Here is a 15,461-nt window from a genome sequence, read left to right as displayed (position 1 = left end):
TACACACTACTGTCCAGCAAAATATCTGAAATGGTTTCTTGGCGAATATGTGGGAAAGTGCAACCACAACATTTGTAACTATGCTCAGTTTGTACACCACCTCAGTTAGCTGTGACTTCAGGGTACAAATATTGTGGATAGTTTGAGTGTAGTCTCCCTCTTTATGAGAGACCCACTTTCTTAATCCTTGGAACCATCAGTAACTGTGGACAAGTTTGACGATTGTTTCACTGAACTTTTTAAGCATGTTCTCACCTCAGCTTGCTTCTTGTGTGACAGAAAAATTATGAACAAACAAATGACATGATGGTAGTCTGTTATCGCTTATTGTGGTAAACCTGTATATGGAACACTTTGAAGCAATGACAGTAGAATCCGCCAAGTTCAAATCAACATGTTTTTATCGATACATCAATGACAGGTTTGTGATGTGGCCATGTGTAACGAAAACACAATAAACAGTTTTAAGAGTTCCTTGAACATTTACGCTCCATGTATCCTAACATAAAATTTGTGATGAAACCTGAAAAAGAGGACCAGCTACCATTCTTCAGTGTGTTAACTGTGGAAAGACCAGACAGATCCCTGGATGCCAGTGTATAGAAATCCATGTACTCTGACCTATACCTCTAAGCTATCCGTCACAAAGAAATTTTGTGCTTGAGACTCTGGTCAATATACACTGAAGAGCCAAAGAAACTGGTACATCTGCGTAATATTGTGTTGGGTCCCCACGAGCATGCAGAAGTGCCTCAACACGACGTGACATGGACTCGACTGTCTGAAGTAGTGCTGGAGGGACTTGACACCATGAGTCCCACAGGGCTGTCCATAAATCCTAAGAGTACGAGGGACTGGAGATCTCTTCTGAAAAGCACATTGCAAGGCATCCCAGATATGCTCAATAGTGTTCACTTCTAGGGAGTTTGGTACCCAGCAGAAGTGTTCAAACTCAGAAGTGTGTTCCTGGAGCCACTCTGTAGCAATTTTGAATGCGTGGGGTGTTTCATTGTCCTGCTGGAATTGCACAATCCTGTCAGAATGCACACTGGACATCAGTGGATGCAGCTGATTAGACAGGATGCTTATGTAAGTGTCACTTGTCGAGTCATATTTCGGCGTATCAGGGTTCACGTATCACTCCACCTGCACATGCCCTACACCATTACAGAGCCTCCACCAGCTCGAACAGTCCCGTGCTGACATGCAGGGTCCTTGAATTCATGAGGTTGTCACCATACCCATACACTTCCATCCGTTTGATGCAATTTGAAATGAGACTCATCCAACCAGGCAACATATTTGCAGTGATCAACAGTCCAATGTCAGTCTTGGCAGGCCCAGGTGAGGCATAAAGCTTCGTGTCATGCAGTCATCAAGGGTACATGAGTGGGCCTTCGGCTCCGACAGCCCATGTTGATGATGTTTTGTTGAAAGGTTTGTATGGTGACACTTGTTGATGGCCCAGCATTGAACTCTGCAACAGTTTGCAGAATGGTTGCACTTCTGTCACATTGAACAATTCTCTTCAGTTGTCATTGGTCCCATTCATGCAGGATCTTTTTCTGGCTGCAGCGATGTAGGAAATTTGATGTTTTAGCAGATACCTGATATTCACAGTACACTCATGAAATGGTTGTACAGGAAAATCCACACTTTATAGCTACCTCGGAGATGGTGTGTCTCATCACTTGTGCACCAACTATAACACTACGTTCAAACTTACTTAAATCTTGATAACATGCCGTTGTACCAGCAGTAATGAATCTCATAACTGCATCAGACATTTGTTGTTTTATATAGGCATTGGCGACCACAACACCATATTCTGCATGTTTACTTATCTGTGTATTTGAATACGCAAACCTATACCAGTTTCTTTCGCATTTCAGTGTAAATCTAACATTTTTAGACAAGGAGAGCCTCACCAAGTAATTACAAAACCTATGAGTAGTGTTGTGAAGGAATGGGTAACCAGATCATCAAATTGAGCAGGCCTTGGAAGCCAAATCAAGGACACCTGAGAGAGAGATTAGGACTGATACAGAGAAACAAAAAATCGCTATCTACATTGTTCTCGCCCAATATCTGGAAAGATTACTAGACTGCTATGGCAGCACAGCATCCAGTGTAGTTTGCTTCCATCAACAAAGATGAAAAATCTTCTTTACCAAATTACAGACGATCGAGGTCTCTGAAAGCCAGGTGTATACCACATTCCATGCAAATGTGTCTTGACGTACATGGGACAGACTTTAAAAACAGTTGAGGAGAGATGCAAGGAACATCGGCAACACACCCGACTAGAGCAACCCTGTAAATCAGCTGTCACTAAGTACTGGCTAGAATATAAAAATGAAATGAAATACGATGAGTCCAGTACCTTGGTGCAAATGTCTAATTCCCAGGACAGTGTAGTGAAGAAGTCTACCAAAAGAAAAATTTTAGAAAAACTAATAAATTGAGGTGTAGGTTTCAATTTAAACAAGGCTTGTGGTCCTACACTCATTAAAATCTCACCAGCCATCACATCTACCAGAGTGGGAAAATGCTGAGAGAATATGCATTTCATGAAATAATCAGTGCAAGCTGTCAGAAAAAAGAGCATCAATGGGCAAAATGGGCTTCATGAGTTGAACTTGGCCATTAATAGCGGTGCATTGTTGAAAGTAGTTCACAGTGTAGTTGGGTTCCAGGCAGGGAATATATGTAACAGCACACAACAGTGGCAGAAGAAGGCTACAGGTTCAGTCCTTGAAGCATTATGCATAAAAGGGAAACAACAAGTCAGCTGAACACTGGGAACGCCACCTTTAATAAGATAGAAACTCAAATAAAACAGCGATAGATATTTGCTACCTGTACATTTTCAGTTTATAGTTTACATTAAGTGTTCTGCTATTAACTGGTTCCTGTGAACAGCAGATTTAACAAATATAAATTAATTAAGAATCGAGGATGGAGTATAATTATTTAGTGTGGGTCGGTTGTTCAGTAAGTGTCAGACTGCAAATTTGAAGATCTGTGTATGATCCTCCAATCGCTCCTTGTTTTTTTTCTGCTCTTCATCACTTCTTTCACCTCTGGTTGAAATTTGTGTATATGAAAAATGCCAAATTGTACCATGGTTCAGAATCCACAATGTGTAGTTCCCCTGTAATCGGCAGGTTGAGTCAGTTCAGTGGTCAGAGGAAGGCAAGAGTATACCATCTCCAATAGGACATCAATAGGACATTACCTTGTTGAACATTGTGATGTTCAAACAAGTCATTGTGTCGAGGACAGCTTTACTATGAATAGCCAAATAGAAGATCTGCTAAGAAACAGACAGACACATAGAAGTAGATGTAAAAAAATGCTAAGATTCCAAACAGTGTCCTTCCTCAGTGCTAACATGCATGCCCACCCTCCCACACTCTCACCCACACACGCACCCACCCCTGTGGAGAGGGGGGGGGGTGAGGGGGAGGAAGGAGAGAATCCTTGTTTCCTGCCAGCACTGCATGCTGATTTTACCATTCTGGGTGCTGTTCTGCTGAATAGTAGTAGCACCCCCCTCCCCCCCTCTCTCCCTCTCTCTCTCTCTCTCTCTCTCTCTCTCTCTCTCTCTGTCTGTCTGTCTGTGTGTGTGTGTGTGTGTGTGTGTGTGTACGTGTTCTTCGTTCGGTTGAGTGGTGAGCATGTTACAAACCAGTGAGAAGGGGAGGAGGGGAGATACATAATAGAAAATGGGAGTGTATCACATGATGCACTAAGTAACAGTCTTTCTGCTGATTCTGTCTGTCTGGTCATACCAATATTATAGTGACTGTTTTGCCTTTTTCTGTTTATTGCGAGTGTTGTAAAGGGAACAAAACATATATCAAGTGAATGTTCAAGAGAAACAACTTGACATGTTTATCAATTTATGAGGGAATGTCACAGGTAGAAGCTGGTTCCCAAATTAAGGATGCCCCTAGTATTGCCTCCAGTCGGCAAGAATGATGTCGGGTAGAATATATGGTGTGGAACAGAAACAGAAAGCAAACTGGCTATACCCCAAAGTATTCATTGTCTCTCTCTCAGGGCAAAACACCTAAAATTGTCACCATCTCAACTACACACCATTCTGACTCTAAATGACATTGTTTGGAAACTTAACAGTTTATCATAATTGTCAGTTGCTCAGTGTGTCTAATATCTCATGTCTCGTTGTTTATTCTCATGTATGTAATTGTACCAGTTAAAAGACTGTGTAATTTATTTTACAATAAAACCAATTATATTTTCAGATTTAATTGAACCATTGATTTTAGTGACAAAACAAACTTTGTATGTGCAGGTGGTGCTATCTGAAGAGAGAGGGGACTCCTTTTTTGAGCAATGGGTCCAAGTGTGCATGGTAGAAAGAGGTCATCCTAAATGCCCAGACAAAATGTTGCAACTCAGTGATCCTTTGAAAGTTGAAAGCCTTCTTACACAATTTAATTCAGCAGATAGTGACTTCAAAACCAGGTATATAAAAAAAGTCTTTCTGCATTCAGAGATTGAGTGCATGAAAACACCATCAATTGGTTTTCTTTCTATAAATAACAAAGAACTACCAGTATATATATTTATTTAAATGTATTGGATAGTTTTGTGTGAAATAAAATTAATGGAATGAGTAAAGGTAACAACTCTCTGAATACAGAATGAGATTTTCACTCTGCAGGCTTCTTTCATAGATTTAGGATCGTGCTCCTCTTTTTCCTGAGAGACCATCATTTAGCATTGCCCATTATATGTATTTATATAGAAGTACTGTACCATTATGATGACACACACAAAGTAGCTTAGTAACCGGTACATCCAGTGTTGTTAATATAAGAATTAAATTCCTTCACACTAGCAATTGTCTCGGCACAAAATCTACTACCAATCAAAAAATACACAATAAATGATGTAGATGGAGATACAAGCATAAACATTCCCAGGTGTGGCAATGTAGTTTTTAATTCTGGCAGAATTATGATTACAAGGCAAACAAGTTAACGCATGATAGACAGCAAGTTTTGTGTGGTGACATTAATTAAGCTGATCTATTATGCAATAAACTTCAGCTGGTAATATTGAATACTCTGTTCAAGAATCACAAGAGAAGGAGGTGATGTACTTGGAAAAGACCAGGAGACATGGAAGATTCCAGTTAGATTATGTCATGGTCAGGCAGAGATTCCAAAATCAGATATTGAATTGGAAGGCGTACCTGGAAGCAGATATAGATTCAGATCACAATTTAGTAATGATGGAAGAGTAGTCTGAAGTTTAAGAGGAAGAATCAATGCACAATGAACTGGGATACTGAAGTACTATGGAATGAATAGATATACTTGAAGTTCTCTGTGGCTACAGATACTGCAGTAAGGAACAGCTCAGTAGGCAGTTCAATTGAAGAGGAATGGACATCTATAAAAAGGGCAAACACAGAAGATGGGAATAAAAACATAGATACAAAGAAAGTAACGGCGAAGAATCTTGGGTAGCAGAAGAAGTACTTCAGTTGATTGATGAAAGAGAGAAGTACAAAAATGTTTAGGGAAATTAAGCAACACAGAAATACTAGTCGCTGAGGAATGAAATAAATAGGAAGTGCAGGGAAGCTAAGATAAAATGGCAGTATGAAAATGTGAAGAAATCGAAAAAGAAATGACTGTTAGAAAGACTGACTCAGCTTATAGCAAGGTCAAAACAACCTTTGGTGAAATTAAAAGCAAGGGTAGTAACATTAATAATGCAATGGAAATTCCACTGTTAAATGCAGAGGAGAGAGCAGATAGGTGGAAAGAGCACATTGAAGGGGAGGACTTGTCTGATGATGCGATAGAAGAAGAAACAGGAGTCGATATAGAATCAGAATTTAAAAGAGCTTTGGAAGACTTAAGATCAAATAAGGCAGAAGGGATAGATAACATTCTATCAGAATTTCTAAAATTGTTGGGGGGAAGTGGCAACAAAATGACTATTCATTTTGGTGTGTAGAATGTACGAGTCTGGCGACACATCATCTGACTTTCGAAATAATATCATGCACACAGTTCTGAAGACTGCAAGAGCTGTATACTGCAAGAATTATAGCACAGTCAGCTTAACAGCTCATTCATCCAAGTTGCTGACAAGAGTAAAATACAGAAGAATAGAAAAGAAAACTGAGACTGTGTTAGATGATGATCAGTTTGGCTTCAGGAAAGATAGAGGCATCAGAGAGGCAAATTCTGACATTGCAGTTCATAATGGAAGCAAGAGTGAAGAAAAATCAAGACACATTAATAGGATTTGTCAACCTGGAAAATGCATTCGCCAATGTCAAATGGTGCAAGATATTCAAAATTGTGAGAAAAATAGGGGTAAGCTGTAGGGAAAGAAGGGTATATACAATTTGTACAAGAACCAAGAAGGAGCAATAAGGCTGGAAGACCAAGCATAAAGTGCTCAGATTAACAAGAGTGTAAAACAGGGATATAGTCTTTCACCCATTCTGCTCAGTCAATACATTGAAGAAGCAATGGCACTTATAAAAGGAAAGGTCAAGAGTGGGATTAAAATTCAAGGTGGAAGGATACTGATGATATTTATTTATTTATTTATTGTTCCGTGGGACCACATTTAGGAGAAGTCTCCATGGTCATGGAACGAGTCAATACGTGAAATTATAACACGATTGTAGAAACAGATAAAATAAAATATAAGAAACATATTCAGGCGACAAGTCGTCAGTTTAAATAAAGAAAATCAAGAATGTAACACTGGAATTTGCTTAATTTTTTAGCTCTTCCAGGAGCTCCTCGACAGAATAGAAGGAGTGAGCCATGAGGAAACTCTTCAGTTTAGACTTAAAAGTGTTTGGGCTACTGCTAAGATTTTTGAGTTCTTGTGGTAGCTCATTGAAAATGGATGCAGCAGAATACTGCACTCCTTTCTGCACAAGAGTCAAGGAAGTTCATTCCACATGCAGATTTGATTTCTGCCTAGTATTACCTGAGTGAAAGCTGCTAACTCTTGGGAATAAGCTAATATTGCTAACAACAAACGACATTAAAGAAAATACATACTGTGAGGGCAATGTCAAAATTCCCAGACTATTGAATAGGGGTCGACAAGAGGTTTTCGAACTTACACCATACATAGCTCGAACAGCCCGTTTTTGAGCCAAAAATACCCTTTTTGAATCAGAAGAATTACCCCAAAAAATAATACCATATGACATAAGCGTATGAAAACATGCGAAGTATACTACTTTTCGTGTTGAAATGTCACTTATTTCAGATACTGTTCTAATGGTAAATAAAGCGGCATTTAGTTTCTGAACAAGATCCTGAACATGGGCTTTCCACAACAGCTTACTATCTATCCGTACGCCTAGGAACTTGAACTGTTCCGTCTCGCTTATAACATGCCCATTCTGTCTGATTAAAATGTCAGTTCTTGTTGAATTGTGAGTTAGAAACTGTAAAAACTGAGTCTTACTGTGATTTAGCATCAAATTATTTTCCACAAGCCACGAACTTATATCATGAACTACATTATTTGATAATGTTTCAATATTACACACAAGGTCCTTCACTACCAAGGTGGTGTCATCAGCAAACAGAAATATTTTTGAATCACCTGTAATACTAGAAGGCATATCATTTATATAAACAAGAAACAGCAGTGGCCCCAGCACCGACCCCTGGGGAACGCCCCATTTAACAGTGCCCCATTGGGACTGAACATCATTATCACTCTCAATATTGCGGAGGATTACCTTCTGCTTTCTGTTCTTAAAGTAGGAGGCGAACCAATTGTAAGCTACTCCCCTTACTCCATAATGTTCCAACTTCTGCAGTAATATTTTGTGGTCAACACAGTCAAAAGCCTTCGTTAAATCAAAGAAAACACCTAACGTTCGCAACCTTTTATTTAATCCGTCCAAAACCTCACAGAGAAAAGAGACTATAGCATTTTCAGTTGTTAAGCCATTTCTAAAACCAAACTGTACATTTGACAGCAAATTATGTGAATTTAAATGCTGCAGTAACCTTGTATATACAACCCTCTCGATAACTTTAGCAAACACCGATGGCATAGAAATAGGTCTATAATTGTCAACATTATCCCTGTCTCCCTTTTTATAAAGTGGCTTCACTACCGAGTACTTTAATCGGTCAGGAAACCGACCACTCCTAAAGGAAAAGTTACAGATATGGCTAAGTACTGAGCTAACATACCTGGAACAATACTTCAGTATTCTGCTAGATACCCCGTCATATCCATGAGAGTTCTTGGTCTTTAGTGATTTAATTATTAACTCAATCTCCCTCTTGTCAGTGTCATGGAGGAGCATTTCAGGTAACAGTCTCGGAACACTTTTTTCTAAGAGCGCTATATGATTCCCTGTTGGGACTAGGTTTCTATTTAGTTCACCTGCTATATTCAGAAAGTGATTATTAAATACTGTACATATATGCAACTTATCAGTAACACGGACATCCCCACTACGCACTGATTCTATATTCTCGACCTGTCTCTGCAGACCAGCCACTTCCTTTACGACTGACCATATGGTTTTAATTTTATCCTGAGACTTAGCTATTCTATCTGCATACCACATACTTTTTGCCTTCCTAATAACTTTTTAAGCACCTTACAATACTGTTTGTAATGGGCTGCTGCATTTAGATTTTGACTGTTTCTAACGTTTTGATATAATTGCCACTTTGTTCTACAAGATATTCTTATCCCATTAGTCAGCCACCCAGGCTGCCTGTTTGTGCTAGTACCCTGTTTTGAACGTTCTAACGGAAAGCAACTTTCAAAGAGCACGAGAAAAGTCTTGAGGAAAGCATTATATTTATCGTCTACTGTATCAGCACTATAAACATCTTGCCACTCTTGTTCCTTGATAAGGTTTACAAAAGTCTGTACAGCAACTGGATCAGCTTTCCTAAAAAGTTGGTAACTATATTTAACATGTGTTGCAGCACAAAAATCTTTTAGACTTAAAATTTGTGCATCATGATCTGAAAGGCCATTCACCTTTTTGCTAACAGAATGCCCTTCTAATAATGACGAATGAACAAAAATATTGTCTATGGTTGTTCTACTGTTCCCTTGCACTCTCGTTGGAAAGAATACGGTTTGCATAAGATTATATGAATTAAGGAGGTCTACCAGCATCCTTTTCCTTGCACAATCACTTATACAATTAATATTGAAGTCACCACATATAACTAACTTTTTGTATTTCCTATAAAGTGAACCAAGAACCTCCTCTAGCTTTAGCAAAAATGTTGTGAAATCGGAGTCTGGGGATCTATAAATAACAACAGTAACAAGTTTAGCTCCACTAAATTTAACCACACCTGCACAACATTCAAACACCTTTTCAGTGCAGTACTTTGAAACATCAATTGACTCAAATGGGATACCGTTTTTCACATACACCTTGTATATTTTGATGAAATATACTAATTCCCTCATTACTCGGATACCTAAGCTTTGTCAAAAGTGGTTCCTTAAGCAGGAATACCTATCAGCTGACTTCAATCTAAAAAAGGTGCAGCTCTAACACCCACTACTGCAGGAATTTTCCCATGAGTGATCCCACCAACCACACCTATGCTGTCACCTATAAGCTTTGCCAACCTCCCCTTCCCATACCTGTTGAGGTGCAGGCCATGTCTAGTGAAACCCGTTCTGCTGATAGACTCCACCGACACCACTGAAATGTGACCCATGCTTTCTGTCATCAGCGCACCCCCAAGTCTCATGTTATTACGCCTGACGGCTGTATTAAGATGAGGCCGATCGTGATGCTGAAACAGTTCCACGAAATGCACATTCGTGTTGCCAGTCTGAGTGGCTATCTTTTCCAGGTCACCATCTATGTTATACTCCCCATCCCTATCAATACTATTACCAGCCCCACCCACAATCACTACCTGATCCTCTTTAGTAAAATCCCTACATAACCCCCCTATGTTAACAGTCACCTGAGCCAATCCTGCATTAGGCTTCACAATGCTGGTACACCTGGTACTCACTCCCCAGCACTTCCTGCAACTGCTGGCCTACACCTCTGCCATGAGAACTACCTAACAGCAGAACCTTCTTCTTCCTCTTTGACTTTGCAACTGTTCTAGCCACCGTAACTACTGAGGTCTGCTGCATACTTCCTACATCTACAGGTACTAGAGATTCCTCTCCACTAGACTCTGACAGTTGGTCATATCTATTGTAAACACCAATAGTAAAACTATTTGAAAATCTTCTTCTCCTAGCAGATCTCTTGCCAACAGCCAGCTCCCATTCCCCAACCCCCTTCTCCCTCCTCATCCTATCTAGCTATCTAATGCTTTTGTATTGGCGCGTTTCACCATTTTCCAAATGGCTTTTAATTTCTTTGCAAATTCTTTCACTGGTTCACCTTGTGCACCCAGTCTATGTTGGAGCACATCGAAAGGTGATAGCATTTTCCTACCATATACAACTTCATATGGCGAGAGACCCATTCCAGAATGAAATTTTCATTGTAGGCACAGACAACTAGGTTCAAGTAGACATCCCAATTTAAATGCTGTGAGTCAACGTAGTGGCTCAACATTATAGACAATGTACAGTGAACTCTTTCAGTTCATCCGTTTGGTTGAGTATGAAACGGGCTGTTACGTAACTTCTTAATTTGTAATAACTGACATAGTTGTTTCAGTAGTTCAGGTACAAAATTTTTTTCCCTGGTCCATAATAATAGTTTCAGGTATACTATACTTCAATAACCAAGTGTTCATCATTGATTGTTCTACTGTACTAGCCTTCTGATCAGGAATAGCTACCATAACCAAATAATGTGTAAAATGGTCCTAAATTGTTAAAACATATTTGTTCCCAGCAGGTGTTTTGTTAAAAGCTCCCAGAATGTCTAATCCTAAAAAAGAAAATGGTCTATCTGCGCAACTCAATCTTTTGATGACTTCATTCCGATCATTGCACGCATGGAACACAGTTTTTTACATATTGCGCTTCATCATTGAAACGTGTCTTCCACCAGAATCTTCCAGCTACTGATCTATCCATTGTACGTTTACCTCCGTGACCTGATAAAACATGGTCATGAGCATGACGTAACATTTCTTGTCTCAGAGCTGCAAGAATGAGAACGCGTGGTCCACACTTTGTAGTTCTGCATAACAAGCCTTCTTGCATTTCAAACTGTGAGTGTGTTAGAAACAACGTGCAGCACTCTCTGTCAGCTAGTTGCGCCTTTATCCAGTTCATATCCAGTAAAGCTGCAACCTTCCTGCCTAACGCATCAGCATTTTTATTTGAAGCTCCCAATTTATGAATCATTTCATAATCAAATTCACTTAAATTCAGTGTCCATCTGCCCAATCGGCTTGGTGGATCCTTTAACCCTATAACCATCTGAGAGAAGCATGGTCCGTAACGACTTTGAATTGCCGACCGTACAAATAACAATGAAAGTATGAAATTCCGTATATGACAGCTAGCGTTTCCTTCTTTGTTGCGGAATAATTTGTTTCTGCTTTATTTGACTGCCTGGAAGCATACACCCCTGGATGTTCATTTCCATCTACATTTTGACTTAATACACAACCCACCGTGATATTAGATGTGTCACATGTCAATATGAATTCACGTTCAAAATCAGGAAACACAAACACAGGACCTGACACTAAAATTTTCTTAAGTTTCTCAAAAGCCTCTTGACACCGTGGTGATCATTAGCAACCAACTCCTTTCTTAAGCAACATGGCAAATGGTCGTGCAATTTCAGCAAAACCCTTTACAAATTTACAGTAGTATTTACATAAATGAAGATAAGATTGCAATTGCTTAGTAGTAGTTGGCACTAGAAAATCACATATGGCTGATGTAAGTCTAGGATCTGTTATGACTCCATCTCTTGTAGTAATGCGCAGTGGTTAGCACACTGGACTCGCATTCGGGAGGACGACGGTTCAATCCCGTCTCCGGCCATCCTGATTTAGGTTTTCCGTGATTTCCCTAAATCGTTTCAGGCAAATGCCGGGATGGTTCCTTTGAAAGGGCACGGCCGATTTCCTTCCCAATCCTTCCCTAACCCGAGCTTGCGCTCCGTCTCTAATGACCTCGTTGTCGACGGGACGTTAAACACTAACCACCACCATCTTGTAGTAATACGACCTAGATACGTTACTTGTGCTTGCGCAAAATGACGTTTCTCTACATTTAAAGTAAGATGTTTCTAATAACCTACTAAACACTTCATTTAAACTTTTAATGTGTTCTTCCATTTTTTTGAATGTACTATTACATCGTCCAGGTAGACCAAACATATTTTGGGTTTTAAACCATGAAGGACACCATCCAGTAGCCTTTGAAAAATAGCAGGAGCATTCTTCAGACCAAACGGCATTCTCTGATATTGGTAATGTCCAAAATTGGCTGTGAATGCGGTCTTATGTCTATCATCTAGAAACACTTCTACTTGGTGGTAGCCGCTTTGAAGGTCTATCGTTGCAAAATGCTTACAATTTCCTAGGTTGTCTAATGTATCCATAATGTTAAGAATTGGATATGCATCCATTGTAGTTCATGCATTTAAAAACCAATAGTCGCAACAAAAGCTATTATCATCAACTGTTTTTTTGGGGACCACAACTATTTTGCTGGACCAGGCACTATCAGTATGTTCTATGATACCTTCATGCAGCTGCTGGTCTGTGAACTCATCTACAAGTGGTTGTAGATGCTTTGCAGTCCTATATGGCTTCTTATACACTCGTGAATTATCCCCTGTTCGTATACGATACTGTGTGATCGGTGTTGCTGGTAGTGGACCATTCAAATCAAATCTGCAACAATAAAGCTTCCGTGCCTTCCTGTTCTCCATCCTTCAAGTGACTAACCTCGTTCTGTAGTACATCTGCATTAACGGATTGTTTGATGCCATGATCACCGTGTGATTCATCGATATCCTCTTCATTGACTACCTCTAAGCTCGCTACAAGTAAAACTTTTGGGAGATACACTTCATCTACCCTGAAATTATCACGCTAACTGGAATCATGAGTTCCCCATTAACATCTGATATGTGTCCAAGACTCCTCCTTATACAACAATGCATTTCATCCAATGTCTCATTGTTCTGCAGTGGCTCAAGCACACACAATCTTTCCTGTGGAACATCGCCATCTACCGATACATAAACTAACTTCCCTGTACCAGCAGGTACTTTATCATGCATAACTATCCTTAACGCATGTATACGCAGTTCGTTTGGTAACATCTTAGCTAACAGTGCACCTTGCATCATTGTACAATTTACAGCTGTCATACCCATTGGAAACAAGCTTCCATAAAGTTCAACTGTGGGCTGCGGAAAATTAATTTTAGCATGATGCCTATCCAGGAAGTGAAGTTCAAGAATCACAGAATATCCTTGTCTCACAGACAGCAGTACTTTCCTTTGCTCATAGAATTCCATATTTCCAATATGAAAAACAAGTCGTGTTGTCCCTAATGACACCACATCACTATCTCCTACTCCATGTAAATTATACCTTGAAGTTGCCAGTCTTCTCCTACCCACGAGGTCTAGATTAACCACAGAAGTATTTGCGCCTGTATCGACCAAAAACTTATACCTCTTACTATTTATAATGCCCATCTAACAACAATCCATCTCTGTCTTAAATTCTGCAGTATTTTGATTTACTGGGAATGCTTTCCAATGGACAAAACATTCCCGGTGTGGTTTAGTGCATCCTGCCGTTTGTTTCTGCCATTCTGCTTTCTACTCCTACATTCATTCGCTTTATGACCAAAATGCCCACACCCGTAACATTGTAGCTGGTTGCATTGTGCTCTGACATGTCCCTTTTTTCCACAACAATAGCAAGTTTTTTCTGTAACAGACAACCATTTCTCTGTGCGTCCTCGTATCGCACTATCTACTTCCTGCCAATGCGTGGCAATATGCAATGCTGCAGCCAAATCATCCAGATCTCCCGTCCTAAATCGTCATGAAAATTCCGCAGGTATACCCCTCAAAAACACATCAAAAGCCCTGTTCTCAGGTTCCCACGGGATAACATGATCAGCGTCTGGATTTCCCATTAATTCATATGTCTGAGTGTCCACCTTACATATTTGGTCTGAAACATTTTCTACTATTTCATTTCAGATGTAACTCACTCAGTTGTTCTCTAAAAAACCTAGCACTATTCTGTTTACGGTACCTCTGCCACAAACCTTCAGCTAAATGCTTAAATGAGGTTGCTTTACCAAGTGTTTCATGTTACATGACATATGTCTTCACTTCACCCACAAGGCATAAATTAGCCTTCCTTAACGTAACTGCATCTGACCAATTCCACGTTCTGGCTGTAACCAAGACACCACTAATAAATACCGTGACATCCTCAGTTGTCTTCCCAGAAAAAGGTGTAAACAAGTGAGCTACAGAAGAATCTATTGCAAAGTGACACTGCCCTACTAAAGATTTTGTTTCACCCAAACCTGGCTGTGTGTTTTGTGCAGCTCACAAAACCTCTAATTGTGCCATTCATTCCTCATGATGCACTCTCTGCTAGGAAATGTGACACTTGATCTGTTAGTTTGGCTATTGCCTAACTGGTAGAAACCAACCTTGTGTCTGGCATTCTTGTACAATTTAGTACTGTCTTCTAAACCACAATACATAATAGATATGTGTGACACTACACCAGAACAGACAACAAAACACAATGAATTATGGCCCTCCCGACCCTTTAACCACCCTAGATCAAACTCCTTGACATCTTAATGTAACAGTTACCTACAGATGAAAATAGCTGAGTCGACACTTTTGACTCCAATTTACAGAGGGGCTGAGTGGATGGTGCCTCTGCATGATGTCAGTAATCATCAGGAAGTGCTCGTGGCACTAAGAAAACATTATTATTCAGTGAATCGTTTATTTTGACAACTTTTACAAAGTGTGGTGCACTGTTGGCTGTAGTTGCCTCCTGCCCTGGTCACAGACTCTTGGTGTCTGATGCTGCATCAATCCTTGCACCTGTGTCGTACCAAGATGTCATTCCTCTTGTGTCGATACAGATGCTTACCCCAGCCTGGTACAGCATGGATGGCCGCTACTGGCTGAGGGAGTGTACTTGATCCCACTCCGTGCTGCTTCTTCCCTCAACCACCCCATCCGCGGTGTGGTGTAGTCGATAGGCATTGAACCCAGTACTGACTGCCTGGTAGGCCCCGCACTTGGAGGTGCTTAGGCATTGTGCAAATTTATATTAAAAAATATAATTAATTAAACAAATCAATTTTTTCATACTTTTATCATTTTGATTCCTTATAGATTTTTAAACAAATACAATGTCTTTCACTTTTAATTTACATCGATTCCTGTATTCTCTATGCTGTTGAGATTTATGCCATTTGATTATATTCGTCTTCTTCCGCCA

At 39.9% G+C, this 15,461-nt stretch overlaps 1 protein-coding gene across 1 annotated transcript in view; it reads left to right on the top strand.

Moving 5' to 3' along the window:
* LOC126259535 (mediator of RNA polymerase II transcription subunit 24) overlaps window positions 1–15,461 on the top strand; it is a 158,052-nt gene that overhangs the window by 70,123 nt on the left and 72,468 nt on the right. The window contains exon 11 of the mRNA XM_049956410.1: window positions 4,322–4,494. Coding sequence (XP_049812367.1) covers window positions 4,322–4,494 — 173 coding nt within the window. The remainder of the gene's footprint in view (window positions 1–4,321; window positions 4,495–15,461) is intronic.

Source organism: Schistocerca nitens, chromosome 5, assembly GCF_023898315.1.
Source record: "Schistocerca nitens isolate TAMUIC-IGC-003100 chromosome 5, iqSchNite1.1, whole genome shotgun sequence".
Taxonomy (NCBI): Eukaryota; Metazoa; Arthropoda; class Insecta; order Orthoptera; family Acrididae; genus Schistocerca; species Schistocerca nitens.
The sequence above is the reverse complement of the archived record's forward strand: the minus strand, read 5'-3'. Positions and strand labels throughout refer to the sequence as shown.